Consider the following 27765-nt stretch of genomic DNA (forward strand, 5'->3'; position numbering starts at 1 on the left):
TTATACCACTAAGCTAGTCCCAATTGCCTGCACTTGGCCCATATCCCTCTATACCCATCTTACCCATGTAACTGTCCAAATGCTTTTTAAAAGACAAAATTGTACCCGCCTCTACTACTGCCTCTGGCAGCTCGTTCCAGACACTCACCACCCTTTGAGTGAAAAAATTGCCCCTCTGCACCCTTTTGTATCTCTCCCCTCTCCTTAAACCTATGCCCCCTCGTTATAGACTCCCCTACCTTTGGGAAAAGATTTTGACTATCTACCTTATCTATGCCCCTCATTATTTTATAGACTTCTATAAGATCACCCCTTAACCTCCTACTCTCCAGGGAATAAAGTCCCAGTCTATCTAACCCCTCCCTATAAGTCAAACCATCAAGTCCCAGTAGCATCCTAGTAAATCTTTTCTGCACTCTTTCCAGTTTAATAATATCCTTTCTATAATAGGGTGACCAGAACCCCGGGATAAACAGAGTTTCCCACTATCTTCTGCCGAAGTTATAGCGGCCAACAGGGGGAAACCCTGAGGAAATTCCCTGCGACTATATCTGCATGCAACTTCCAATGGCGGGAAGGTGTAATTACAGCACATGCAATTTTCCATAAAATGAAAAGCAAAATACTGCAGATGCTGGAAATCTGAAATAAAAATTGAAAATGCTGGAAATATTCAGCAAGTCAGGCAGCATGTGTGGAGAAAGAAACGGAGCTTCATGGTGTAGGAGGCCAAGGTCAGAGAGATCAGAGTGGGAATGGAACGGATAATTAAAATGGCAAGCGACTGGAAGGTCAGGGTCAAGCTTGCGGACGGAGCAGAGGTGTTCAGCAAAGCGATCACCCAATCTGCGTTTGGTCTCCCCAATGTAGAGGAGACCGCATTGTGAGCAGCGAATACAGTATAGTAAATTGAAAGAAGTACAAGTAAATCGCTGTTTCACCTGGAAGGAGTGCTTGAGGCCCTGGACAGTGAGAAGGGAGGAGGTGAAAGGTCAGGTGTCGCATCTCTTGCGCTCGCGTGGGAAGGAAAGTGGGTGTTGGGGGTAATAAAAGAGTGGACCAGGGTGTCGCGGAGGGAGCGGTCCCTTCGGAATGCTGAAAGGGGAGGAGAGGGGAAGATGTGTTTGGTGGTGGCATCGCATTGGAGATGGCAGAGGATGAAAGGTTGAATGTGGAGTCTGGTGGGGTGGAAGGTGAGGACAAGGGGGACCCTATCGTGGTTCTGGAAGGGAGGGGAAGGGGCGGGGGCTGAATGCAGGAAATTGGACGGACACGGTCAAGGGCCCTGTCAATGACAGTGGAGGGGAATCCTTGGTTGAGGAAAAAGGAAGACATATCGGATGCACTGGTGTGGAAGGTGGCATCGTCAGGACAGATGCGACGGAGAAACAGGGAGAAGGGAATGGAGTCCTTACAGGAAATGAGGTGGGAGGAAGTGTAATCACGGTAGCTGTGGGAGTCGGTGGGCTTATAGTAGATATTGGTTGACAGCCTATCCCCAGAAATGGAGGTAGAGAAGTCGAGGAAGGAAAGGGTCGAAGATGAACCATGTGAAGGCACGGGTAGGGTGGAAATTTGGAAGCAAAGTTGATGAAATTTTCCAGTTTGGGGCGAGAGCAGGAAATTACACTATTCAGTCATCAATGCACCAGAAAAAGAGGTGAGGGAGGGGACCTGAGTAGGACTGGAACAAGAAATGTTCCATGTATCCCACAAAAAGGCAGGCATAGCTAGGACCCATACGGGTTCCCATAGCGACACCTGTTATTTGGAAGAAGTGAATGGAGTCAAAGGAGAAGTTATTCAATGTAAGAACAAGTTGTGCCAGACGGAAGAGGGTGGTGGTGGATGGGGACTGGTTGGGCCTCCGTTCAAGGAAGAAGCGGAGGGCCCGCAGGCCGTCCTGGTGGGGGATGGAGGTGTTGAGGGACTGGACATCCATGATGAAAAGGAGATGGTTGGGGCTGGGAAACTGGAAACTGTTAAAGTGGCGGAAGGCATCGGAAGAGTCGTGGATGTTGGTCGGAAGAAACTGGACTAGGGGAGAAAAAATAGAGTTCAGATAGAAAGAAATAAGTTCTGTGGGGCAAGAACAGGCTGAAGCGATGGTCTACCGGGGCAATCCTATTTGTGGATCTTGGGAAGGAGGTAGGAGCGGGCTGTGTGGGTTGGGGGACTATGAGTTTGGAGGCCGTGGGGGCATGATCTCCAAAGGAGATGAGGTCAGTGATGGTCTGGGAAACTATGGCTTGATTTCGGCAGTGGTAGGAGGCGATGTCGGAGAGTTGGCGTTCAGCCTCCGCAAGGTAGAGGTCCGTTCACCAAACAACAACAGCACCGCCCTTGGCAGCAGGTTTAATTACAACATTAGGATTGGGCCTGAGAGAACGGAGTGCTGCAAGTTCAGAGTGAGGTAGGTTAGAGTGAGCATAGAGGAGAATAGAGAAATTTAGACGGCCGATGCAATTTTACATAGGCAGTTTCCATTATAAATGTGGACATAAAAATTTATAATAGGAAAAGTTAACAGAAGCTGCATGCAGTCATAAGACTTTTTAATATAGAATGGTAGATCTCCTGTGGTGTGATTCACAGTAAGTCAGAGGATTTGATGTTTTATAACAATGGAGGTGTTTATGCCATGTAAAGAAAGCATCATATTCTTTTACCTATATATTTATTTTATCTCTTACCATATTTCGAGTAAGATGGTTTGCAAGTTGTGTGAATTGGAGGTAGACGTTATATAACAGTACTGGGGAGGGGCAAATGGGGTTTAGTTGTACTTGGGGCACTCCTGCACTCTGTTCAAAATGGAGATAATCCTATGCTTTAGGAGCACTAGGGGAAGACCCTGGACTTTGATAGCACTGGCGAATGATCATGGGGTTTGGAAGAAATGGGGTAGGGGGACATCCTGGAATTTGACAATACTGCAGCAGGGTTGCTACAGTTGGCAGAATGGGAGAGGGTGGATTCCTGTTGTCTGTTAGCGGAGGGGGGTGGGGGCAGGGCATTGACCTGATAGGACTTGGTTAGTGGGGCGTGGGATTTCCCACCTTTGGCAGTACTGGTTTGTGACTTTCTAGGGGATCTCTGTAAACATTGAATTTGGTGTTTTGTGATTGGTTCCTGGGTGTGTATCTCTGCATTTGTCTCACTGTGCATTCTGATCCCTCCCAATGAAGAAAAAAAGTCCAACTTAATAAATGTAAACACAAACTAAATTCTCTGAAAAAGTAACATCTCTCTCCTCTTTTATTACCCAGGTCGCAAGCCTGCTTCCTCTTGCTGCTTTTGAAAGGATGTGCCAATAGTGTTTTGAGTCCATGGGAATGCCTGAGTGCCGTAGCTCATCACTTCGTTCCTTGAAATCTGAACAAAGAAGCTTTGACTCGAAAGTCACAAACCCCTTTGGTGACTCTGTCTCTAGGCAAGGTACTGAATCCTCAGCCTATGCAATGAACCTCAACATGTCTGAACAGGATATGAGCAGTTCCAATAACTGCTACATAGAAGGAGACAAATCAAATAGGCTTCACATGCGTCTGAAAAGAAATTTTTTTGAGGACTCTGTGTCGTCCTATTCCAGCAGGGCCATCATTTCGCAATTTCTGAAGAAAGCTACCAAGAAAAATAATTCAACAGATCAAGAGCTTTTCTTCTCAGCAAGGAATCTGCCCCGTTCCACCGTAGAATCATCTCAGGAGGACAGAAGCAGCAACTGCTCCAAAGAAAGTGTTCTGGACCTCGGCTCACCTCTCAGTCAGCACCACGCTATGAACAACAGTGAAGGGGATCGATCGTTTGACGAGCACTTGCAAGCTAAGAGGGCAAGAGTAGAGAACATCATCCGAGGGATGAGCAGTTCTCCGAACACCATCCTCCCCAACAATGAGCTTGAGAGGCACAGTAGCCAACGACATAGAAGTTTGAGAGACCAGTACAAAGAGAATAAACGGAAGCAGAGACTTCCACAACAACAGCAACAGCAGGAGGGGAATCCCAAGAACCTTCCCAAACTAGCTTCATCCCTGAAGAAGCGCAGGAGAGAGGAGTGCCATAGATTGAAGCAGCAGCTGCAGGACATGCAGGGAAAACTCCTTGAACTTCAGGAAAAGTTTTTCCAGGTTTACGATGCCAGTGAATCAGAACAAGAAGACCAAGAGGACACATCAGATTCCAGCTTCCACTTGGGTGGCACTGACTGTAATGCAGAGATTGGAGAAAATACTCCAGAAAGATGTGACGGTGATCTTTCAGACATGGACCAAGGTCTCTATATTGACTATGTTCAGTCATTTAGCCAAGAGGAAGAACTGACAACAGGAAAGGACACAAACAAGCATCAAGATATGAACAGAAAGTTCAACAATCATAATCATTTTTCTTTCTCTCTTGTTGAGGGTGGATATCTCGCAGAGTCCCTTAAGTATGAATTAACCAACGCAGTGGCTCACATTGTAGACTCAGCGGTACAGTTGTTCTCTGTTAAACCTTCAAGCACCTCTTCTCGGTCATTTCAAGGTTTGCCAGCCTCTAGGCCCAAGAGTGTCACACATAATGAGAACACAAACTTAAGGATGGCCAGTCATGAGCTTCGGTGCCCTCAAGATCCAATGATGATGCACAGATATTTTGACAACTCTCAAAATGCTTGTACCTTCGACATTCAGGATCAGACAGAGGCAATACCACTGGTGGTGAGAAAATCATCCCAAAACCAACCTAGCCTTGTTAGCCCAGTTATTAAACAAGCCTGTCCAATGCCTCATACCAAGGCACCTTTAACATTAGCTCTGGGCTCCCAGATGCCTCTAAGTGAGTTGCCTGAACCTCTATTCAGGTATGGCACGCACAGTGACATAGGACATAGCCTCTCGGCCACTGCGAAGGACACTGCTTCTTCTGAATCAACACACCTGTCATGGGACACAGTCAAATTGAGGTCAAAGGTTACCTCGCATCATACGGCACATCAGCTATGCCCACGCTTTCATCAAAATCCAGCAGAGAATCTGTGTCTTTCTCACATCAAGTCTGAATGTGGAGAGCTGCATTCCATGGCAGATGTCAGTCCATACACATCAGTTAACATATCCTTTTATAAGTGTTACTTTGTAAATTTGCAGAATAGTGCAGAAACTTTTCAGTTCCATGGTTAGATGCAACATGTATTAGACACAGAGTAAAGCTCCCTCTCAAAGCACCTAAACTTCAACCTCAGAAGACCACCTCCTTCTGCACTTGTACGACATTTCCATTCCTCCCCCACTGCCCCCGCATCCTTGAGGTCTCTGAATGATACTGCCAGTTCAGTACTCATGTTTCTAAAGTGCTACTGTCTCATAATCAACCAGGAACAGAATTAGGCTACTTCAAATTCACTTCAATTAAAACCTTTACAGCTGAGAGAAAAAGACTTTCATCTCATCAGTTGGGTAAATTCAAGCTCAGGCTCTAGATACCAGATGACATGATCTGGCCAACCACCCCTTCCTGGAGCCAGCTGAGCTGCATAAATAATGAAATAATAATACTAGCATTTATATAGCACCATCCTCTTGATGAGGCTAAGTGTCTTGCCATTGTCTCAGTGAGTCTGTTTCTTTCTCCACAGATGCTGCCTGACTTGCTGAGCTTCTCTAGCATTTTCTGTTTTTATTTTATATAGCATCTTATCGCATTGAAGCTTTACAAAGTGCTTTGCGTGTATTGAATCACAAATCCCTGCCACTGATCTGAAACTGGCTCAAAAACAACAGCAACTTGCATTTATATAGCACCTTTAACATAGTAAAACATCCCAAGAAGCTTCACAGGAGCATTATCAAGCAAATATTGACACCAAGCCAAATAAGGAGATATTAGGACAGGTCTTGGTCAAAGAGGTAGGTTTTAAGGAGCATCTTAAAGGAGGAGAGAGAGGTGGAGAGGTTTATGGAGGGAATTCCAGAGCTCGGGGCCTAGGCAGCTGAAGGCACGGCCACCAATGCCGTGACTCCAGAGAGATGTGAACAGGCAGCCCACGGTGTCTATCCTTCCTCTGTGAGGAAACACCTGGATGTTCCTGGGACCAACCTGCTCAACACACAGAGGGTGGCGAGTGTGAATTGATCTCTCCTCACTCCAGCACTATAGGGGAGATTTTCTGCTTCCACTGCTCCTGGCAAATGCAAGAAATTGAGCATTTCCGGCCTGTGACTCTCCATCCGTTAAAATGAATGGACAGAAAATCATGGGCTGGAGGTACGCAATTTGACCTTGATGAAAGATGAAAAGTTCATGCCAGTCCAATCTCCCAACAGTTTCCCGTTCCTCTGATGTATCAACAAGGTGGTGCCATATTCCTAAAGGGGCAGTTCTGAGGGGAAATTTTGGAAAGCCAATGATGTGGATCATATCAAAACACCTGGCCACATTACTGGTACATGAGATTAGGACAAAAATAATGCACTGCTCATTTGGCTTTTCTACTACCCTAAACTGTTTTTTTAAAAAAAAACACATGGTTTGCCAATGCAGACAATGGCCCTTTAAATATATACAGTCAATGTCAAGAGGGGTCACAGTGATGAAAAATAATTTGTTTAAGAGGGCTCAGAAATAACTGTTCTTTAGTAGTTGGAGTAAGGTGGGCAGCCAGGTTGTCAAATGTACGGTCCAGTCACATTTTAGCCCTATTCTTATATGAAATTGAAATCAAGAGCTGATTATGTTGGTCCATAAAAATCAGGTAAGACAAAGGCACAGAAATTGGGGCACAATCCCGTGCAGCGCCCCGTGGGAACATAAAACGAAAACAATGAAACATTAAGAGATGGGAAAGAAGAGCAACTTAGAACAGAAACCCATTAAGTGAATGATATTCTCAAATGAAATTGGACAGTCCTTTTTGTTTTCTTGTTTACTTAATATGCAAATAGGCCTCTTTTAATTAAGATGGATTATGGAACCATAAATGAGTGGAGCATAATGTTGTAAAAAAGGTTTAGCGATACTCATAAGGAGGGCTGAGTAGCTCAGAGCCTTTCATTACCACTCACTGCTCCAGGCCCACTATTGTTCCAGAGAGTTTATGATGTTAATGCAGGCAATATCCACTATTTTCCAGCTGCCAACATCCTCTTACATGCTTGATCATAGAAAAGTGATATAAAAAAAACAAGGATGCATTTCTCTTCATTTAAAGGGCAAGTGTGTCTTTCAGATTATAATTTAATTTCAATCGTGGTCTGCAGCGTCACAATAAGAGTCACAAACTGGCTTATGCCATCTTACATTATTCAAATACACTGCTAAGGCGAGAGCAGTTAGTCAACTGTTGGTTCTTTGAAAGCAGAGTGTCCAGCGAACAAAGTACATGGGAGTGTGGCTGCAATGGTCACGTGAGTACCTGGTGAAAATTACCTTAAAAGCACTGAGGTGAGTTCCAAAATTCCAATATGTATTCAGGAACCCTTCAACAACGACAACAACAACTTGCATTTATATAGCACCTTTAACGTAGTAAAACGTCCCAAGGCACTTCACAGGAGCAATTATCAAACAAAATTTGACATCGAGCCACGTAAGGAGTTATTTGGACAGGTGACCAAAAGCTTGGTTAAAGAGGTAGGCTTAAAGGAGTGTCTTAAAGGAGGAGAGAGAGGCGGAGAGGTTTAGGGAGGGAATTCCAGAGCTTATGGCCTAGGCAGCTGAAGGCACGGCTGCCGATGGTGGAGCGATTAAAACCGGGGATGCGCAAGAGGCACAAATTGGAGGAGCGTAGAGATCTTGGAGGGTTGTAGGGCAGGAGGAAGTTGCAGAGATAGGGAGGGATGAGGCCATGGAGGAATTTGAAAACAAGGATACAATTTTAAAATCGAGGCATTCCCGGACCGTGAGCCAATGTAGGTCAGCGAACACAGGGGTGATGGGAGAATGGGACTTGGTGTGAGTTAGGATACAGGCTCCAGAGTTTTGGATGAGCTCCAGTTTATGGAGGGTGGAAGATGGGAGGCTGGCCAGGCGACCATTGGAATAATCCAGTCTGGAGGTAACAAAGGCAAGGATGAGGGTTTCAGCAGCAGATGAGCTGAGGCAGAGGCGGAGACAGGCGATGTTATGGAGGTGGAAGTAGGCGGTCTTGCTGATGGAGAGGATATATGGTTGGAAGGTCATCTCGGGGTCAAATAGGAGACCATGGTTGCAAACTGTCTGGTTCAGCCTCAGACAGTGGCCAGTGAGAGGGATGCGGCGGGGACCAAAGACAATGGCTTTAGTCTTCCCAACAGTTTAAGTTGGAGGAAATTTTTGCTCATCCAGTACTGGATGTCGGACAAGCAATGTGACAAATGAGAGACAGTGGAGGGGTCAAGGGAGGTGGTTGTAAGGTAGACTAGATGTCGTCAGCGTACACGTGGACTCTGACGTCGTGCTTTCGGATGATGTCGCCGAGGGGCAGCATGTAGATGAGAAATAGGAGGGGGCCAAGGATAGATCCTTGGGGGGACTCCAGAGTTAACTGTGTGGGAGTGGGAAGAGAAGCCATTGCAGATGATTCTCTGACTACGACTGGATAGACAAGAATGGAACCAAGCGACGCAGTCCCACCCAGCTGGACCCAGTCATTGAAAAGTGAGATAGACGGGAAAAGTGCGAGGTAGCTGGAGAAACAGATACAAAGATACATAGAGACCGATGCTACGTACAAAAAAAATACAGTGGATAGGCAAGAGGCAGTGTGTATATCTGTACATGTGTGTGTGAGGTGAGAGAGAACCATACAGCCCAAGCATTTTTATAAGCTCAGAGCATTAAATTTTGTACTTCTGGTTTGTCAGTATGCTGTGATGCAGGAGCGCTCCAATCAACTTTGGTTGGAATTCTTCTATTACCAGTTTACTATTACACTGTTTTGCAATATGAACTGCTTATTGGTATCATGCTCTTATGACATCACCAAGGTGTGAACCCTCAAGTATTTTCAGTACCACTTTGCAGAAACAAGAAAAGTGAACTCATCAGATCAGATGTGATGTCGAACAGCTTGTGCCTAAATACCTGGCCTCGTCTGCTGTTTATATACTCACCTGTACTGCACCCTCTCCTTCCTACTGACTCAAACCTGGCCCAGACGGCCTGGGACTAATCATAACGTTTTACAATATTGTTTGAGAAGGCTGCAGCATCCTTGGGCAAGGCAGCAATTTAGCACATGGCCCCTACACCATCGAGCTCTGTGCGAATCTAGCCCACCATGAAGGAATGAAAGTGTTCTCTCCGTGCTGGCAGTAGATGCAATCCTGCCGCGGAGTGACCCATTCGGAGTGAGGGTCACTCGTTTTGTTTTTAAGATGTGACCCTAATTTAATGTAACTTTTCCTACATTACAACAGTGACTGCACTTCAAAAAGTACTTCATTGGCTACAAAGTGCTTTGGACATTCTGAGGTCGTGAAAGGCGCTATATAAATGCAAGTTCTTTCTTACTCCTAAAAAAAATAAACACAGCCCCATTAGGCAATTTTTCCAAACACTGCTCACCGGAACCATGCATCAGGAAAATGCAGGAAAGATCCCGTGATTTTCTGTCCGTTTTAAAGGAAAACCATAGGGAATGCGCCTGCAATTTTTCTGGCTTCCATTCCAGCTGACAAGGCTCACACTAGGAGCACGCATTCAGAAAATCAGCCATCATCTTAAAAGGGTTTGCAGCCTGTCTCACTCATTGCAGTTATAAATCTCACTCCAAGAAGTTCCCTGATGTTGTTGGCTCTGTGCAGGGATTCTAAGTGAAATAAATCTCCAATCCACAGCACAAAGCGACCCATAATATTGTACCAACGTCAGTTTTCGCACTGACGCTCAGAGAGACTAAGGCTGGCTACTGTGGGTGCAGTAGAAGGTAAAGAAATCGGACAGTTTTCTGTTTTACTACCACTGTTGCCTCTTGCATTTGATGAGTGCAATAAAGAAACGAGCAAAAATATGTCTTCATACAAAAGGGAGGGAGGGAGGGAGGGAGAATACAAAACCTGGGTGAACTGCAATGTCGAGATCGCCAGACAAACTACCTGTTAAGTTCAACTCTGAGCACCTTGGCAAAACCCACCTGCTCGTCCACAAACCTGCTTGGAAAGAAACTGCTTTTAATCTGTGCCAAGGATGCCTACTAGTTATAGAATGATACAGCCCAGAAGACGGTCATTCGGCCCATCGTGCCTGTGCCGGCTCTTTGAAGAGCTATCTGATCAGTCCCACTCCCCTACTCTTATCCCATAGCCCTGTAAAATTTTCCCCTTTCAAGTATTTATCTAATTCCCTTTTGAAAGTTACTATTGAATCTGCTTCCACCGCCCTTTCAGGCAATACATTCAGATTATAACAACTTGCTGCGTAAAAATAAAGTTCGGTGATCGCAAGCCACCTCCGTCCAAGCAAGAGGGGAGCATAGGAGGAACCGTGGGTGACAGCACCAGCAGAAACACATCTACTGTAGGAGATTCTGCTATTTCAATTTTCAACTTGCTGTATAAAGCAGGAGTGTTCCATTTTTTTCTGTCTTTACGAGACACTTGGGTGCACACCACGGAGCCTCAGGGCTCAGTTTAAATTGATGTTCCCATCAATATGTACATCTCAAGTTGCCGATACTAACAAATCTAACCAATGAGGCAAGAACAGCCCATTCCAAATTCCTAGACCCATGAAATTTAAACAGGACAAACCAGCAAGTAAGAAATATAATTGCAAAGAGAACTGAGTTTCCTGTAAAGAATGCCAGGGTTCCAGGACCTACAGATTGCAATCCTGGTACATGGATAAGTTACGAAGACCCTTGCAGTTTTTTTTACATCTCATCACTAAGGTGACCTGATTGTGAGTGATGAGTGGGATATAAATCATATCCCACAGGCCTTTTTAATGTATTGTGTTGACATTATTCATTAAAAATTCATCTGGTGCGTAATTTGCTTAAGAGGCAAAATGGTTGCACTACTAAATGTTCTTCTCTGGTTTGGTTCCAGTGGTGTACAGTGCAGTTGGAATAACATGAAGGGAGAGTTTCCATTTGGCGCTCCCAGTCCGTGCCAAGAGTACCAAAGCGGAAAATCTCCCCTTAGGTATTTTATCGTCGGGAACTGGTGGAATGAGATAATTAGTAGCAGAGAATAGGAGATATATAATGACTTACAGTGGGTAGGGGTCATTGAACGTTTTGTGGCAGAGTTGACCATCCTGGTGTGTTTTTCCTTAACCAGTCTTCACCTTCAGGAGGGACTAACACCCAATCACCTGAAGAAAGCCAAGCTGATGTTCTTCTATACCCGTTACCCCAGCTCAAACACCCTGAAAACATACTTCCCAGATGTTAAGGTAAGAAAAATGACCTAAACAAATTTAACTCTCTAGTTAACACCAACTGAGGAGCGCATCCAGCATATTGCAGAGAAAAGGCTGTGTGTTAGAGACTTGTGTGACTGTTAGACAGAAGGGACTGAGTGTTAGAGACAAGGGATGTGTCACGGAGAGGGGATGTGTGGGCGAATGTGTGATAGAGAGAACAAGTGCAGTGGTGCAGTGCACTGGAGCACCAATGTATGGGTCTATGGAGGTCTGCGAAACAGGGTGAAAACCAGACACCTCTCTGCTGGAGGAGGGCGGGAAGAAAAGTTGAGTGGGAATTCTCCATTGAAGCACACCGACAGCTGGCAAAGAGCGACAGTAATGGGTGCAGGCATAGGGTTTCCCCACGTTCTTGGATAAAGGAGGTGTATATCCTTAGCGAGAAGGGTGTACGAGAGATCCAGGGAATGTGCAATGCTGTGGATCATATCGAACAACCATGAAATTCTTCGCTAAATATTAGAAATGTTTTTTAAAAAAAATGATCTCTGCATCAACTGTTTGATCTTAATCTCAGTCAATATCTTCCTTTGACCTTCTGATTGTGACTATGATCCCTGTTTTCCTGCATCACTGACCTCCGAGGTCAGTGACAGGTCGTGTACTGAGCTTGCTTCCCTTCCTCGTTCCTGCAATTCAGCGTGAGAGAATCTTCGAGAACAATGAGAGACTAATCCCGGGTGTCTGACTCAATTCCGTCACGGCTGTTTTACCTCTCTGCTCATTTATATCATCAAGGAGAATTCAGTAGCTATATTTTCAAATAAGAACACTTTACTTAGAAGAGTCTTTGCAGTCTCAGGCGCGGCTCACCAGTTCTCACAATAATTACTTGTCCCGTTATATTTACATGTAACGGTACAAGTAATTGCAAGTCTGTACACCAGATGGTGCTGTTCTAGGAATGCATATCTATGTTGCTTTAGCGTAGCGGTTCAGAGCTTTCACCATAGGAACAGGAATAGGCCATTCAGCCCCTCGAGCCTGTTCCGCAATTTTAATTAGATCATGGCTAATCTGTATCCTAACTCCATTTACCCGCCTTGGTTCCACATCCCAAAGCAGTTCCAGGTTTTTGTAAAGTTACTGACTGGACGATAAATCAAACTGGATATCTGAAATTTTCCTTTGGGAATTGTGCTGAATGGTAAAGGGTTGAAGTTTTAAACAGCTCAGTCTGCGGCTGAGAGGACGACAGGAGCTGACAGCTGAACAGACAATCAAATCAGAGGGTGAGCAGTGACCCAAGCACAGATTCATCCCTTAATCTCCTGAGAGTATCTCCCAGGAAAAAGACAGACCTGCTCACTCACCCACGAATATGATGTTTTCTCTGAAGTGCAAGGCAGTATTAGCACTCCTCAACTATTGTTTAATCCCATTTGAGAGGTCAGCCGACCAACCTGTTTACAGGGGCCCTGCTGGTGGTGCTCTTAAAATGGCCAAGAGAAGGTGCACAAGATCAGCTCCTGGAGACTCTCCCTCTAATGTTCTTTTTCTCCCCTTTATTTCTGTGCAGAACGGTCCTGACTCTGGTTGGTGCACTCCCACGACAGCACAGGGACCCACTGTATGGGGAGTACCAGCCAAAGACACCCAGGACTGCTCCAACACACTCACCACCTGTTTCAGTTTTAATTTTTGCCCTTTTAAAGCTATTTCTTGGGTGAAATTTTGTACTGATCAAGGTGAGTGATATAAGTGGGAAGGGAATAACAGGGCATGTACCAGGAGCACGAGGGCTGAAAATCTCCCCTATTGGCCCATATTTGCCCCAGGGTCAGATTCAAACACTTCCAGTCTGCTACAGATTAGGGCACTTTTAGTAGCTTGGTACAGTTCCAGTGCCAGAAGAGCAATGATACTAGAACTTCCTTACAACGTCAAGTTTTACTTTTTACTCTCTCCTCTGAGTCAGAAGGTTGCGGGTTAAAATCCCACTCCAAAGATTTGAGCACAAAATCTAGGCTGACACTCCAGTGCAGTACTGAGGGAGTGCTGCACTTTTGGAGGTGCCATCTTTCAGATGGGATGTTAAACTGAGACCCCGTCTTCTCTCTCAGGTGGATGTAAAAGATCCCATTGCACTATTTTGAAGAAAAGCAGGGGATTCTCCCCAGTGCCCTGGCAAATATTTATCACTCAGCCAACATCTCTAAAATAGCTTGTCTGGTTATTTATCTCATCGCTGTTTGTGGGACCTTGCTGTGCGCAAATTGGCTGCCACGTTTCCTACATTACAACAGTGACTACACTTAAAAAAAAAAGTACTTCATTGGCTGTAAAGCACCTAGGGACATCCTGAGGTCATGAAAGGTGCTAAATAAATGCAAGTTTTTGCTTTCTTTTCCCACCATTCTCCTGTAGTCCCATTAGAGTCAGTTCTTTGGGAATATCCTTCTCACGACTGTGCAGAGTGTCCAAATTCACTGAAAATGGAACTGTTATATTTTCCAAACAAAACTCGAATTGTCAGTAAGGATAACTGTGTGAGATTTTTGGTTTCATTGTTTTTTTTAAAAAGCATCGATTACAGTTTGACGGTGAGTCAGCCCCATGTGTCAGCAGTGTTGCGCTTATGAAGGTATTTGGTTTCACAACGCAAGCTTGCTGACTCGCTGAACTGGATTAGCGGCCCATAAAAGGAGGCGATTGCTCTGACGGCAGAATACAAGACACCCGAGAATTGAGGGTCAGCCCTGCCAGCAGGGTTATAGGGTGTTCTGGTTGTTTACTTTGATGAATGCTCGTTGATGGGGGAAGAACTGCTCGTCGATAATCAATGGAACTCGCTTGATGTGAAGCACCTTTAGGTCCAGAGTAAAGCTCCCTTTTATAACGCCCCATCAAACACTCAGGTACAGCACTCCTCTCATACAAAGTAAACCCACCTGTACCCATCCTTCAGATGAGATGTTAAACTAGGGCCATGGCTGCCAATTTCAGTGGTTCAGATGGACGTTAAAGATCAAAGAAGAGCAGGGAGTTCGCACACTCCTCCCTTAACTCTCACCACCAAAATAGATATCCCTTACCTCATTGCCATTTGTGGATCTTACTGCCTGCAAAATGGCTACCCTTGTTTGCCTACATAACAACGGTCATTGAATTATACCTGAAGTAGTTCAACGTGTTTCTGTGATATGAGATGTTTCCGTGATAAGTCTCTGCTTTTCTACTGTACCCCTACATGACCAAGTCCAGCCTCAGAAGAGCACCTTCTACTGCTGAGATACTTTGCGATATTGCCATTTTCAATATTGCGCTTTTATGTAAGAAACTCACGATTTAGTGCTTATTTATTCCCGGTTTTGGACGTGTTTGCCAGCAATTGCAAAAATAAAACACAGAAAATGCTGCAGATGCATAGCTGGTCCATCAGCACCCGACAGAGAAAGGGCCAGTTACTGTTTCCAGTGGTACGGTACCTTCTTCAGAATTCAGACCCACCCCCACTTGAGACGTGAACTTGTCTTCTTTCTGGAAATGCTGACAAACCAGCATTTTCTGTTTTTATTTCAGATTTCCAGCACTCCCAGCGTTTCTTACTACCACTAGAAACTGGGTTGACTCTGCAACAACTTTTTTGCATTGTCATTTAGCTGTTAAAATACAGCTTTCTCGTGCCTTCTGCCTCGATTGGTATAGATGCTACCTGCTGTGGCACTGAGGACAAAAGATCAGGAACTTCATAGATTCACTCCCTAGTGCTGAGTTAGTCGAAGCAGCATTAGAAAGAAAGAACTTGCATTTCTATACGCCTTTCACGACCTCGGGACGTCCCAAAGCACTTTACAGCCAATGAAGTACTTGTGAAGTGTAGTCACTGTTGTAATGTAGAAAATGCAGCAGCCAATTTGCACACGGCAAAGTCACACAAACAGCAATGTGATAATGACCAGATAATCTGTTTCAATGATGTTGGTTGAGGGATAAATGTTGGCCAGGAAACTGGGGAGAACTCCCCTGTTCTTCTTCAAAATGGGGCCATGAGATCTTTTACGACCACCTGAAAGGGCAGACGGGGCCTCGGTTTAACATCACATCTGAAGGACGGCACCTCCGACAGTGCAGCTGTCCCTCAGTACTGCACTGGAGTATCAGCCTAGATTTGTACTCCAGTCTCTGGAGCGGGACTTAAATCCACAACCTTCTGACTCCGAGGCGAGAGTGCTACCCACCGAGCCATGGCTGACACCATTAGGGATGCTACAATTGGCCAGGGTACCTTTGGGGTTAGGGAAGGAGGAGGTAAAGCCAGAGTTCCAACAAGTTATTGCTATCGTGTAAGAACAGGATTGGGCTTGCCTGTGGTGCCCTCCACAGTTGAGTAGCCAGCCCACAATCAGTGTTTCGAGTCACATGCGAAGATTGCTCATTTCCAACTAGAGAACAAGCGATCCTAGACTGGGTATTGTGCAATGAGAAAGGATTAATTAACAATCTTGTTGTGCGGGGTCCCTTAGGGAAGAGCGACCATAACATGATAGAATTCCTCATTAAGATGGAGAGTAAAGTAGTTGAATCCGAAACTAGGGTCCTGAATCTAAATAAAGGAAATTACGAAAGTATGAGTTGCGAGTTGGCTATGATAGATTGGGGAACTTTACTAAAAGGGATGACGGTGGATAGGCAAATATTTAAAGAACGTGTGCAGGAATTACAACAATTATTCATTCCTGTCTGGCGCAAAAATAAAACGGAAAGGTGGCTCAACTGTGGCTTACAAAAGAAATTAGGGATCGTGTGAGATCCAAAGAGGAGACATATAAAATTGTCAGAAAAAGCAGCAAGCCTGAGGATTGGGAGCAGTTCAGAATTCAGCAAATAGATTGATTAAGAGGGAGAAAATAGAGTATGAGAGTAAACTAGCAGGGAACATAAAAACTGACTGTAAAAGCTTCTATAAATATGTCAAGAGAAAAAGATTAGTGAAGATAAATCCCTTACAGTCAGAAATGGGGGAAATTATAATGGGGAACAAAGAAATGGCAGAACAGTTAAACACATACTTTGTTCTGTCTTCACAAAGGAGGACACAAATAACCCCCCAGAAATGTTAGGGAACCAAGGGTCTAGTGAGAGGGAGGAACTGAAGGAAACCAGTATTAGTTAAAAAAAAGTGCTAGGGAAATTAATGGGGTTAAAGGCTGACAAATCCCCAGGGCCTGATAATCTACATCCCAGAGTACTAAAAGAAGTGGCCCTGGAAATAGTGGATGCATTGGTGATCATCTTCCAAAATTCTATAGACTCTGGAACAGTTCCTACGGATTGGAGGGTGGCAAATGTAACCCCACTATTTAAAAAAGGAGGGAGAGAAAAAACAGGGAATTACAGACCAGTTAGCCTAACATCAGTAGTGGGGAAAATGCTAGAATCTATTATAAAAGATGTGATAACAGAACACTTGGAAGGCATTAACAGGATTGGACAAAGTCAGCATGGGTTTATGAAAGGGAAATCAAGCTTAACAAATCTACTGGAGTTTTTTGAGGAGGTAACTAGTAGACTAGATAGGGGAGAACTAGTGGATGTGGTGTACTTGGATTTTCAGAAGGTTTTGATAAGGTCCCACACAAGAGGTTAGTGTGCAAAATTAAAGTACATGGGTTGGGGGGAATATACTGGCATGGATTGAGAATTGGTTGACAGACAGGAACAGAGAGTAGGAATAAACAGGTCTTTTCCTGGGTGGCAGGCAGTGACTAGTGGGGTACCGCATGGATCAGTGCTTGGGCCCCAGCTATTCACAATATATATCAATGATTTGGATGAGGGAACTAAATGTAACATTTCCAAGTTTGCAGACGACACAAAGCTGGGGTGGAATGTGAGCTGTGAGGAGGATGCAAAGAGGCTCCAATGTGATTTAGACAAGTTGGGTGAGTGGGCAAGAACATGACAGATGCAGTATAACGTGGATAAATGTGAGGTTATCCACTTTGGTTGTAAAAACAGAAAGGCAGATTATTATCTGAATGGTGATAGATTGGGGAAAGGGGAGGTGCAACGAGACCTGGGTGTCCTTGTACACCAGTCGCTGAAAGTGAGCATTCAGGTGCAGCAAGCAGTTAGGAAGGTGAATGGTATGTTTGCCTTCATTGCAAGAGGATTTGAGTACAGGAGTAGGGATGTCTTACCGCAGTTATTCAGGGCCTTGGTGAGACCACATCTGGAGTATTGTGTGCAGTTTTGGTCTCCTTATCTGAGGAAGGATGTCCTTGCCATGGAGGGGGTGCAATGAAGGTTTACCAGACTGATTCCTGGGATGGCAGGACTGACGTATGAGGAGAGATTGGGTCGACTAGGCCTATATTCACTAGAGTTTCGAAGAATGAGAGGTGATCTCATCGAAACATATAAAATTCTAACAGGACTAGACAGACTAGATGCAGGGAGGATGTTCCCGATGGCTGGGGAGTCCAGAACCAGGGGTCACAGTCTCAGGATACGGGGTATGCTATTTAGAACCGAGCTGAGGAGAAATTTCTTCACTCAGAGGGTGGTGAACCTGTGGAATTCTCTACCACAGAAGGCAGTGAAGGCCAAGTCATTAGATGTATTCAAGAAGGAGATAGATATATTTCTTAATGCTGAAGGGATCAAGGGATATGAGAAAAAAGCGGGAACAGGGTAATGAGTTAGACGATCAGCCATGATCATTTTGAATGGCGGAGCAGGTCCGAAGGGTCGAATGGCCTACTCTTGCTCCTATTTTCTGTGTTTCTATGTTTCATTTGAGCAAGGGACCAGAGGAGCCTGTGCCCCAGCATGTCAGTGTCTCCAGGGAGAGGATGGAAGGAAATTATGACTTTAAAAAAAATCCTTTGCATTCAGAAAACACCTGTCAAAATTAGTTTCTGCGGGCTGCTATTAGAAAACTAAAACAGGGAAAGCACACAGAAGCAAAGAATGTTCCAGAATTCATCCTATCCAGAGAATTAACTAAAAACAAAATGTTGTTGTCCTTTTTGATTCTGAAGTCCTCAAACCACTAGCGATTTATTTCAGACAGCAGGACAAATACCTTGTGCTTATGGAGCCCACTGCCCACAGCACGCACACTTCCGTGGTCTGTGGGCTCCGTAGGCATAAGGTATTTGTGCTGCTGTCTGAAATGAGCAGCCAGTGCTGGTGAAGGGGGCGCAGTACCCACAACTTACATTTCCAAAACGAAGCAGTTAAGAGCTACAAGTGAGTCATTTTGTGCCTGCGGCTGTAGGTGTTATTTTTTAAAATCTTGCAAAGGGCCTGAAGTTATAAGTTGTTCCTGCAGCGTTAATAATGACCAATACCTGCATTTCTATTAAGATGATGCTATTAAGGTAAATTCAGCTCACAAAGAATTAAATCCACACAATACACTCTGTTTATGGGAAGGTCAATTAGATCCAGAGGCAGCTGGAGCAATGATATCTCTCACATACCACATCAGTTTGAAACAATGAGTTTCTCTGAGGCATCCCAGTAACATTCACACCAAATGTGTTGGAATGGCTTCATCTGTAAGAGCCCAGTGATGTTGAAGTGGGGTGGGGGGAGAAGAAAGGGGTAGTTGCCAGGGCGACCACATCTAGGAGGGTGGCACCCAGCTTGATTGCCAGCTCAACTGGCCAATCTCCGGATACGAAAAGCTGCGGGAGGGTCAGAGGTCAAGTCTTTGGCTTCCTGTCTGGATAAGAGGATGATGTGGAGATGCCGGTGATGGACTGGGGTGTACAAATGTAAGGAATCTTACAACACCAGGTTATAGTCCAACAGTTTTATTTGAAAATCACAAGCTTTCGGAGGCTTTCTCCTTTGTCGGGTCACACTCACCCGACAAAGGAGAAAGCCTCCGAAAGCTTGTGATTTTCAAATAAAACTGTTGGACTATAACCTGGTGTTGTAAGATTCCTTACATTTGGATAAGAGGAAGCAGTTGAAGCTGTATCTGTAGTCTACATCCCTATTATCCTATCTGCAGACATCTGGAATGCAAGACAGACACAGCGGGAGAGAGCTCTCTTCCCATAAATTCAGTGCTAACTAGTTTGAGATTTGCTAGTCAGGAAGGTGAATTTAGCCCATTAAAAGCTGGTATCAGTAAAAGTGACCATGAAGCTATCAGATTGTCGTAAAATATTAATTGACGTAAAAACCCAACTGGTTCAGTAATGACCTTTATTGAAATTCATTCTCGGGATGTGGGCATTGCTGGCAAGACCAACATTTATTGCCCGTCCCTAGTTGCGCTGAGAAGGTGGTGGTGGGCCGCCTTCTTGAACCGCTGGTAGTGGTTTGATACAACTGAGTGGCTTACTAGGCCACTTCAGGGGGCATTAAAGAGTCAACCACGTCGGTGTGGGATTGGAGTCACCTATAGGCCAGACTGGGTAACCACACCAAATTTCCTTCCCTATAGGAAGGATATTATAATATTAATAATCCCATATTAACGAACCAGTTGGACAATCGGACACCGTCAGGGTCACTTTTCTTTTACTGATACCAGCTTTTTATTTCTAGATTTTATTTAAACTGAATTAAAATTCTCAAACTGCCATGGTGGGATTTGAATTTACATTCTCTGGATTACTAGTCTAGAAACAAGACTACACTACCTTCTCCTTTAGGGAAAGAAACCTGGTGTCCTTACCCAGCCTGGCTTATGTTTGGCTCCAGTCCCACACTGATGTGGCTGACTCTTGGCTGCCTTCTGAAGTGGCCTAGCAAGCCACTCAGCTGTTTCAAACCTCTTCACCACATGGGATGCAGCGGTTCAAGAAGCCAGCCCACCACCACCCTCTCAGTGCAACTAGGGATGGGCAATAAATGCAGGCCTTGCCAGTGATGCCCACATCCCGAGAATGAATATTTTTTTTAAAAGCCCATTAAAAGAGGGATAATGTGGCGTGCTTAGTTATTTTTCATGTTATGAAGAGCGTTATGAAATAGATTGAAATTCACTGTAAATTTTACTCTGTTTGTTCATATATTATGTGTAAAAATAAACCAGCTTGTTGGTTTATAGTTAACCTCCTCTGGTAGAGTGTTCATCAATCCATCTTCTGGAAGATAGGAGAGACAGACGTGATGGCACTTGTGAGATTACGGTATCCAGTATACACGAGGAGAGGTTTCATTCTTCCGACCCCCGAGTCACACTATCATATAAATAGATATCAGGCAGTAAAGATAAACTCCGATCGTAGAGAATGTGGAGTCTGCGGACAGGAATACCGGAGACGCTGAACCCAAGGGAATCCAATCGACCATTGGTTTACTCAAAGTAGACAAGTTTTCGTGAGCGCAGAGATACTTGAGGCTATAATTGCAGTCTGCATCAATTTGTAATCCCAAACTGATGCGACGAATAGGGATTTCATATCGATACTCGGGCACCAGGAAAGTGGCTCTGACGCAGAGCCTTGCGACCTCTCAGCACTGCTCTCCCCCCTTGTACCTATACCTGTGCCACTGGTCCCTGTTAAGCCCATAAGAGGGCCAATGGGAAACAGACCTGTGCTTTCCACGCCTCCAGTGGCTGCTCTTGGGTCCCAGGAGAAGTTTGGTGCCAGACATTTTGGAGGCATGGCTGTTTCCTCCTTTATATTATAGTGTGCCTGTGGAGGCGAGGGTACTGGGTGCCTGGCACTGATGGCACAATATCGATATAAAATTGCCCCAAGTCTCCCCTCTCTGATGGTTCTAAAGGTACTACACAAAATTAATTTGTGATGGTCTTAACCCAGTCCCTTGTGGAGTTTAGACTGCAAACCAAAGCTGCTCAACTAGCTCAGCTCAGAGTCAGGGACCGTGCTGGTCTATTGGCTCAATTCCCCCTCACACAGTGCATTTACCCACACAACAATTATGGAAACCCGGTAACATATGGACGGGGAATGGTAAAACAGGGACTACATGTAACTTCTACACATATATCAAAATATGATATATCAATATACAAATATGCTGTTTTGTAACAATAGGGTGTTATCAACAAAGTTACAGGAAGTAGGTGTAACAATATATACACAAGGCTTTAAATATATCACAGATGGGTAATATATTATTGAGTATACATGAGATATTTACCTATTTGTATAATTCAGGAAAGTTGGTCAGATGTTTAATCTTCATTTGTATACTTTTAATAACTTCAATAACATTTTTTTTAAAAAAGAATGTATCGTGCGACACAGAGGCAGACCCGAGCCTAATAACCAAGCTCCCCTTTTATCTGTTTCAACACCAGTTTAACAGATGCATCACATCTCAGCTTATCAAATGGTTCAGCAACTTCCGGGAGTTTTATTATATCCAGATGGAGAAGTTTGCCCGCCAGGCTGTAGTTGATGGCACGACCGACGCCAATGATCTAAAAGTCACCAGAGACTCTGACCTTTACCGTGCCCTCAATATGCACTACAACAAAGCCAATGATTTTCAGGTCAGCCTTTTACATCCACTTTCCTTTCAGAACTCTGAAGACTCCCATGTATATTTGTATTTACTAGAAAATTGCCCCCACTCTACTGGCTTGATTTCCCCATCACACAGTGCGTTTACCCACACAATCAATTTGGAGACCCAGTGACCAGCGGAGGAAGGATGGTGCAACAGGGACTACATGTAACATTTACATATATATGGAGTAGTTGAGGTGAATAGCATAGATGCATTTAAGGGGAAGTTAGATAAGTAAATGAGGGAGAAAGGAATAGAAGGTTATGCTGATAGGGTGAGACCAAGTAAAATGGGAGGAAGCTCATGTGAAGCGTAAACACTGGCGTGGACCAGTTGGGCCGAATGGCCTGTTTCTGTGCTTTAAATTTGCTATATATTACAATACAACTCACATGCCTCACCTGGATGGTGGGGGGTCCAGGAAGGGGGAGCAACCTTGACCCCCAAAGTACAGATGTATGCTGGCCCCACAAAATCCACCGGGGTCTCCGGTCACAGATTGTCCGGGATCAGATTGTTTTACTTATTATGCAAGGTGGGGCAGAGTTAGGAGAGAGACTTCAGAAACTCTTTGCAGGGATCCGCCTAATGGCCAGAGCCTGCAACTACGTCACAACAGTTAACATAACAGAATTGAATGGTAAATGTTGACATAGGAATTTATAATGGTAAATGTTGACATAGCAATTTATAATGGTAATTGTTGACCAAAAAGCATGACCAAAAATCGTGACAACAGGAAGTAAGGTCTGTGGACAGGAAATGAGTGTCTTATGCAAGATTTCTCATAAAATTGGGCTGGGTGGGTGGTGCAGTGTGCTGGAGTCACTAATCTAGAGTGGCACAGAGTGGCAGTCCAATGGGCTGACTCCTGTGATGTCTCTTATATGCTGAATTGCTGTGTGGTGATGCCAAGTCGGTGGCCATGTTCTTCCCTACAGGCAAGGAAAATCAGAGGAAGAGTCAGCTTCTATACAGGCCTGATAGTAGGTTGCTGATACGGTCTCTCAGTCAGGGATGGTGCCTGTCATTGACAGACCCAAGTAAGGGAAACGGCAGAAGAGTCAAAATATGGAATCTCCCTTCCAACAACAGAACATTGAGAAATGGTCATCGATTCTAATAACGCAACAGCCTGATAATCGAGCATTCACTTCACTTAAAAAGACAGAAGCCATTGGCATTAACAAGTCATACAAGAATGGCTTTGGATAGTCTTAGTCCTATACTCATGAGTGACCAGCACAAAGCTGCTCTTTATTAGGTGACCTTATTTTAAGAGGTGGCACAGGATGCAGTGTGAGAATTAGGAGGGTGATTTTGGATCATAGCGGTGGAGTGGGGGGAAGGGTTGCTGTTTAGAGAACTGATAAAACAAGAAAATAACAGCCAGACTGGGACAGCAGAGGTCATTCAGATTTAGTTATTTAAGATATGAGCACATATGGATTGTTAGAAACAGGAGACGGTAATTTGCCTCCTATTTGGTTGATTTCAACCCTATCTGTCCACCTTCTCACTTCACCCCCTCTATCTGGAAATACATCTGGTTGTCTCTGGAACCTGTTTGTACAATTTGCTTTGATAACCTTCCCTGGGAACTCATTCAACATTACCCTTTATATTAAATGGCTCTGTCTGAATTCCTGATTTACTCCAAGTTTCTTAATTTTTAAACGATGTCTTTAGTTTTTAAACTCTTCATCTATGAACAATTTCCCTTGATGAAATTTATCACACAGAATCGTAGGATGTCTCAGCAAAGAAGCAGGCCATTTGGCCCATTAACTCTGTACTGGTGTTTTTCTCTGAGAGTAATCCCACTCTCCTGCTCACTCCCTATATGTCTTCTTTTTCAAGCAACCATCTGATCTAAAATTAACTATCTATCTTAACATTAAATTTGTTACCATCTCATCAGCCAGTGGAAACAACCTAACACCATTTACCTTATCGTAACCTTTCATACTCTTGAAGATCTTTATCAGATCACCTCTTAATCTTCTCAGCCCTAACTTCTCAGGACTCCCCATCACTGTAGCCTCTCATCCCCGGTGACATCCTAGTGCGTCTGTGCTGCACCTTTTTCATTGTTATTGTCATACCAAACTATAATGGGGTGCCCAAAATTGTACATGATACTCCCCACTGCAACTTAACTAAGATCTTGTACAATTTCTACATTATGGGGTTGATACTAACTCCCACCCCCCTCCTCCCTCACCACAACGAGCAGGAGAGGGTGGGGGTGGGGGGGTGAGGGTTAAAAGTTTAAAATCACGAAACGCGCCCCCAACCCTGTTACTGTTTTTACCTTGGTGGGGGGTTTGCGAGGTGTGTCTGTGTCCCACTCGAGAGGCATTTGGGAGCCTGATTTAAATTTAACGCTGGCTGGCTAGGTTTTCCAAGGCAGCAAAATGGAGACGGGAGGTAAATGCTTTTTGTAGCACTGCTTGTTAGCCAGAAGGAGCAGGAGTGCACTCCCCGGCCCCTCGCAAGAAAACCTACTACTGATCGCAGCCTCTCCTCGCTACCACGTTCGGCCGACTCCTCCCCCTCCAAACCCTGATCTTTGCCTTCTCCCCTCCCCCGATTGCCGTGCTCTCTGCACTCCCCGGGATTTCTGGGTTTCCCCCGCACTACCGCGCTCGCCCACTGCCCCCCCCACCACCCCCGTAAATATCAGGGCCTATGTCTCTAGATACAAAACCAAGGATTCCATTTGCCTTTTATCTGGCCTTATCTACTTGTGCTTCTACCTTCATTGACTTGTGTATCTGCACACCAAATTCCCTCTGCTCTTCTGCTCCATTTAAGGTATAGTTCATCTCCCTGTTCTTACTTCCAAAGTGTATCAATTCTGATTTCTCCAACATTGAACTACATCTGCCACCTATCTGCCGATCCTGCTTACTTATCTATGTCCTCCAGGTTTACGGTGTCGTTATAAGTAGGAAATCTTCTTCCTTTACTAATTGTACCATAAACAATCTAACAATTAAAAATATACATCTCCAACTCTCTCCTGGAGGTATTGCCTCAAGCTGTGCTACGGTTCCACAGGAGCTGGCAGATCTTGGTACCTCACTGAGTGGCCAGTTTCTCTTGTGTGAGCCTAGATAGTGACTGCTCGCAGCCATCCCCAATCCGGTTATCACCCGACAAGCCATATGACATACCAACTTTCTAGCAGGCAGGCTCAGCGATTCTCCTGCATCTACTGGAAAACGTTCATTACATAGAATTACGTAGAGTCTACAGCGCAGAAACAGGCCGTTCGGCTCAACTAGTCTATGCCGGCGTTTATGCTCCACATAAACCTCCTCCCACCCCTCGTCATCTAAACCTATCAGCATATCCTTCCATTCCTTTCTCCCTCATGTGCTTATCTAGCTTCCCCTTAAATGCATCAATGCTATTTGCCTCAACTATTCCTTGTGGTAGCGAGTTCCACATCCTTCCCACTCTTTGGGTAAAGATGTTTCTCCTAAATTCCATATTGGTGACTATCTTATATTTATGACCTCTTGCTTTGGACTCCCCTTAAGTGGAAACATCTTCTCTATGTCTACCTTATGAAACCCTTTCATAATCTTGAAGACCTCTATTAAATCACCCCATAGCCTTCTCTTTTCTAGAGAAAAGAGCTCCAGCCTGTTCACTCTTTCAGCCTTTCCTGATACATTGGAGAGATTGATCTGAAATCGAATTAGGGAGGCCAAGTATTTTAATAAAATTACACGTTTTAAATAAAAATGTACCACGATGAGCAATATTTTTTTCTCTCTCTGTTTAATAATATATTTCATTCTCTTTCTCAGGGTGTGACATTCCTCTGTTTTTCCATCTTCAGCCCTCCAGCCAAGAAAGGGCTGGTCACTTGCTCACGGGGATGAGTGCTTATTGGTGCTCTTTAGTCGGGCCCGACAGACGTACAGCAACAGTCTGGTAGTGACTTTCCCTAGGTTTTTTCCCCCTCCCCCCCCTCAGTGGGGAGGTGTGAACAAGGGAGCCCTTTCAGAGGAATGGCATTGGAATTCGGATCTGTGGCGTGGAGATTAAACCCGTGCCACGCCACAATGCGGCACGACATATCAGTACTCAAATATGCTGCCTCTCCTTGCCACTCCTTTAGTCAGGGAACTTTGAAGTGGTTTCCAACAGGTGTGGAGAGTGTTCACTGGCTGCCAAACACCAGATTTAGCCCTCACATCAGCCCTCCAATATCAGAGGATCTCCCCTCCCCCCACTCTCCTCCTGATCATCTATCACAAGAGCCACGTTTGATGTCCTTCTCCCTGATGTTAGGTCTGTTCCAGATAACTCGCTGTGATGCACTCATCAATCGAAGTGTGGGAATCGGAAGCCACGCGAGCACACTAAAACAACCCGGGATTAACTAATCCACACGCCTGAGTGGGGCTGAAACCAGTATTGGCGCGGGATGCTGAGAAATGATTCTGTGCATTCTTACGGTGGGAAGTTTGCAGGCAGAGATTAGGAATGTTTGCTTTACCTCAGCGCTAAGACATTCCATTCCCAGGCACTGCTGTGTAAAAAGCAGAGAGAATAACTTTTACAGCTGACGGCCCATTACATGTGTTGGAATCTCTACAGGAGAAGACATTGGAGGCAGGGTGGGGGGGGGTGGTGGTGGTTGGCCGGTGGAATGCAGCAGAGATTCAGTACATGTATCTCCAGCATGCGTGTAATCTACAGACAAAACCTAAACGGAATTTTTTTAAAAGGGGAAACTTCTGGAAATGTGAAGCAGATAGATCAATGTCTCAGAGGGGTTAACGTTTAATCATCAGAACAGTTGGAGTCGAGGGCCGTACCAGAAACAATATCCTGTCTTTCTCTTTCAGATGTTGACTGACCAGTTATGCATTTCCAGCATTTACTTGTTTTGTTTCAAATTTCCAGCACTTGCAATTTTTGAATTTTATCTGATGCTGGGATGCATGCTGCACAGGTGGGCTTGTTGAAAGAGAACACTGGAACCATGGTGTGGTGCTAGAATACCAATTTGCGTCGTACACAAATGACCCTGTCACCCTCCGTCCACATGCACCCCCTACAGAGAGAGAGAGAGAGAGAGAAGGTTCATCCCAGAGGCTGCTGTTGTGTGCCTCCAGTCCAGTGGCTGGCTATAGAGGGCTGTTGGCAGTAACTTGGGAGCAAGTATCTCACCCATCTCAGCTGCACCCACTCTCAGCAAGGACAGACCAAGAGATGGGAAGGAGAGTGAGTTATGAAAACCAAATCCTGCTTTTAAAAAAAGACACATTTCTATCATCATTTCTAGAGGGAGATAAAGAAATGATCTAATAAAGGGAAGGGGCTGAAGATACATTTTAAAATGACCATTCACCGGCAGGAAAGTGACTGTTGTTTTGTTAGTTTCCGCAACTGTCTGAATCACCGCGCCTGCATTTGCTATTTTTTTTCTTTCCTCAGATTCCCAAGAAGTTTTTGGAAGTAGCGGAATTGACACTCCGAGAGTTTTTTAACGCAGTCTATTCCGGGAAAGACTCGGACCCTTCCTGGAAAAAAAACATTTACAAGGTGATCTGCAAACTGGACAGCGTGGTCCCTGAGGTGTTTAATTCCCAGGGGAGTCTGCAAGACTTCCTGTATGACTAGAAGTGTTAGTCTGCGCCACACTCGGGCGCTGAGGGAGGGGGGGAGGGAAAACAATCTGCGGTGCAGCACATCCTGATCCTGTGGATGCCGGCAGACAGTTGGAGCTTTCAACACTGTGATCGCCAGATTTTTGTTAGGTAAGTGTATCAAGGGAAATGGAGCTAAGGCGGTTAAATGGAGTGTGAGGTGCAGATCAGCCAGGATCTAATTGAATGGCGGAGTAGGCTCGAGGGGCTGACTGGCCTACTCCTACTCTTATGTTCAAAGGTACAAAAG

General features: G+C 44.8%; 1 protein-coding gene across 1 annotated transcript; it reads left to right on the top strand.

Moving 5' to 3' along the window:
• Nucleotides 1-3461: 3461 nt before the first annotated feature.
• prox2 (prospero homeobox 2) lies at nt 3462-27489 on the top strand. The gene is made up of 4 exons (XM_067991053.1): nt 3462-5120; nt 11260-11361; nt 21632-21826; nt 27304-27489. The coding sequence occupies exons 1-4, from the start codon at nt 3462-3464 to the stop codon at nt 27487-27489; spliced, it is 2142 nt and encodes a 713-aa protein (XP_067847154.1).
• The last annotated feature ends 276 nt before the right edge of the window (nt 27490-27765 follow it).

This window comes from Heptranchias perlo, chromosome 10 (assembly GCF_035084215.1).
Source record: "Heptranchias perlo isolate sHepPer1 chromosome 10, sHepPer1.hap1, whole genome shotgun sequence".
NCBI lineage: Eukaryota > Metazoa > Chordata > Chondrichthyes > Hexanchiformes > Hexanchidae > Heptranchias > Heptranchias perlo.

Bases quoted from the DNA above. Each gene is read 5' to 3' on its own strand.
- prox2 (XM_067991053.1), top strand. From the start codon at position 3,462: ATGAACCTCAACATGTCTGAACAGGATATGAGCAGTTCCAATAACTGC. The intron at 5,121-11,259 runs GTAAATTTGCAG...CTTCACCTTCAG, and splicing joins CCTTTTATAAGTGTTACTTT to GAGGGACTAACACCCAATCA. The intron at 11,362-21,631 runs GTAAGAAAAATG...TTTCAACACCAG, and splicing joins CATACTTCCCAGATGTTAAG to TTTAACAGATGCATCACATC.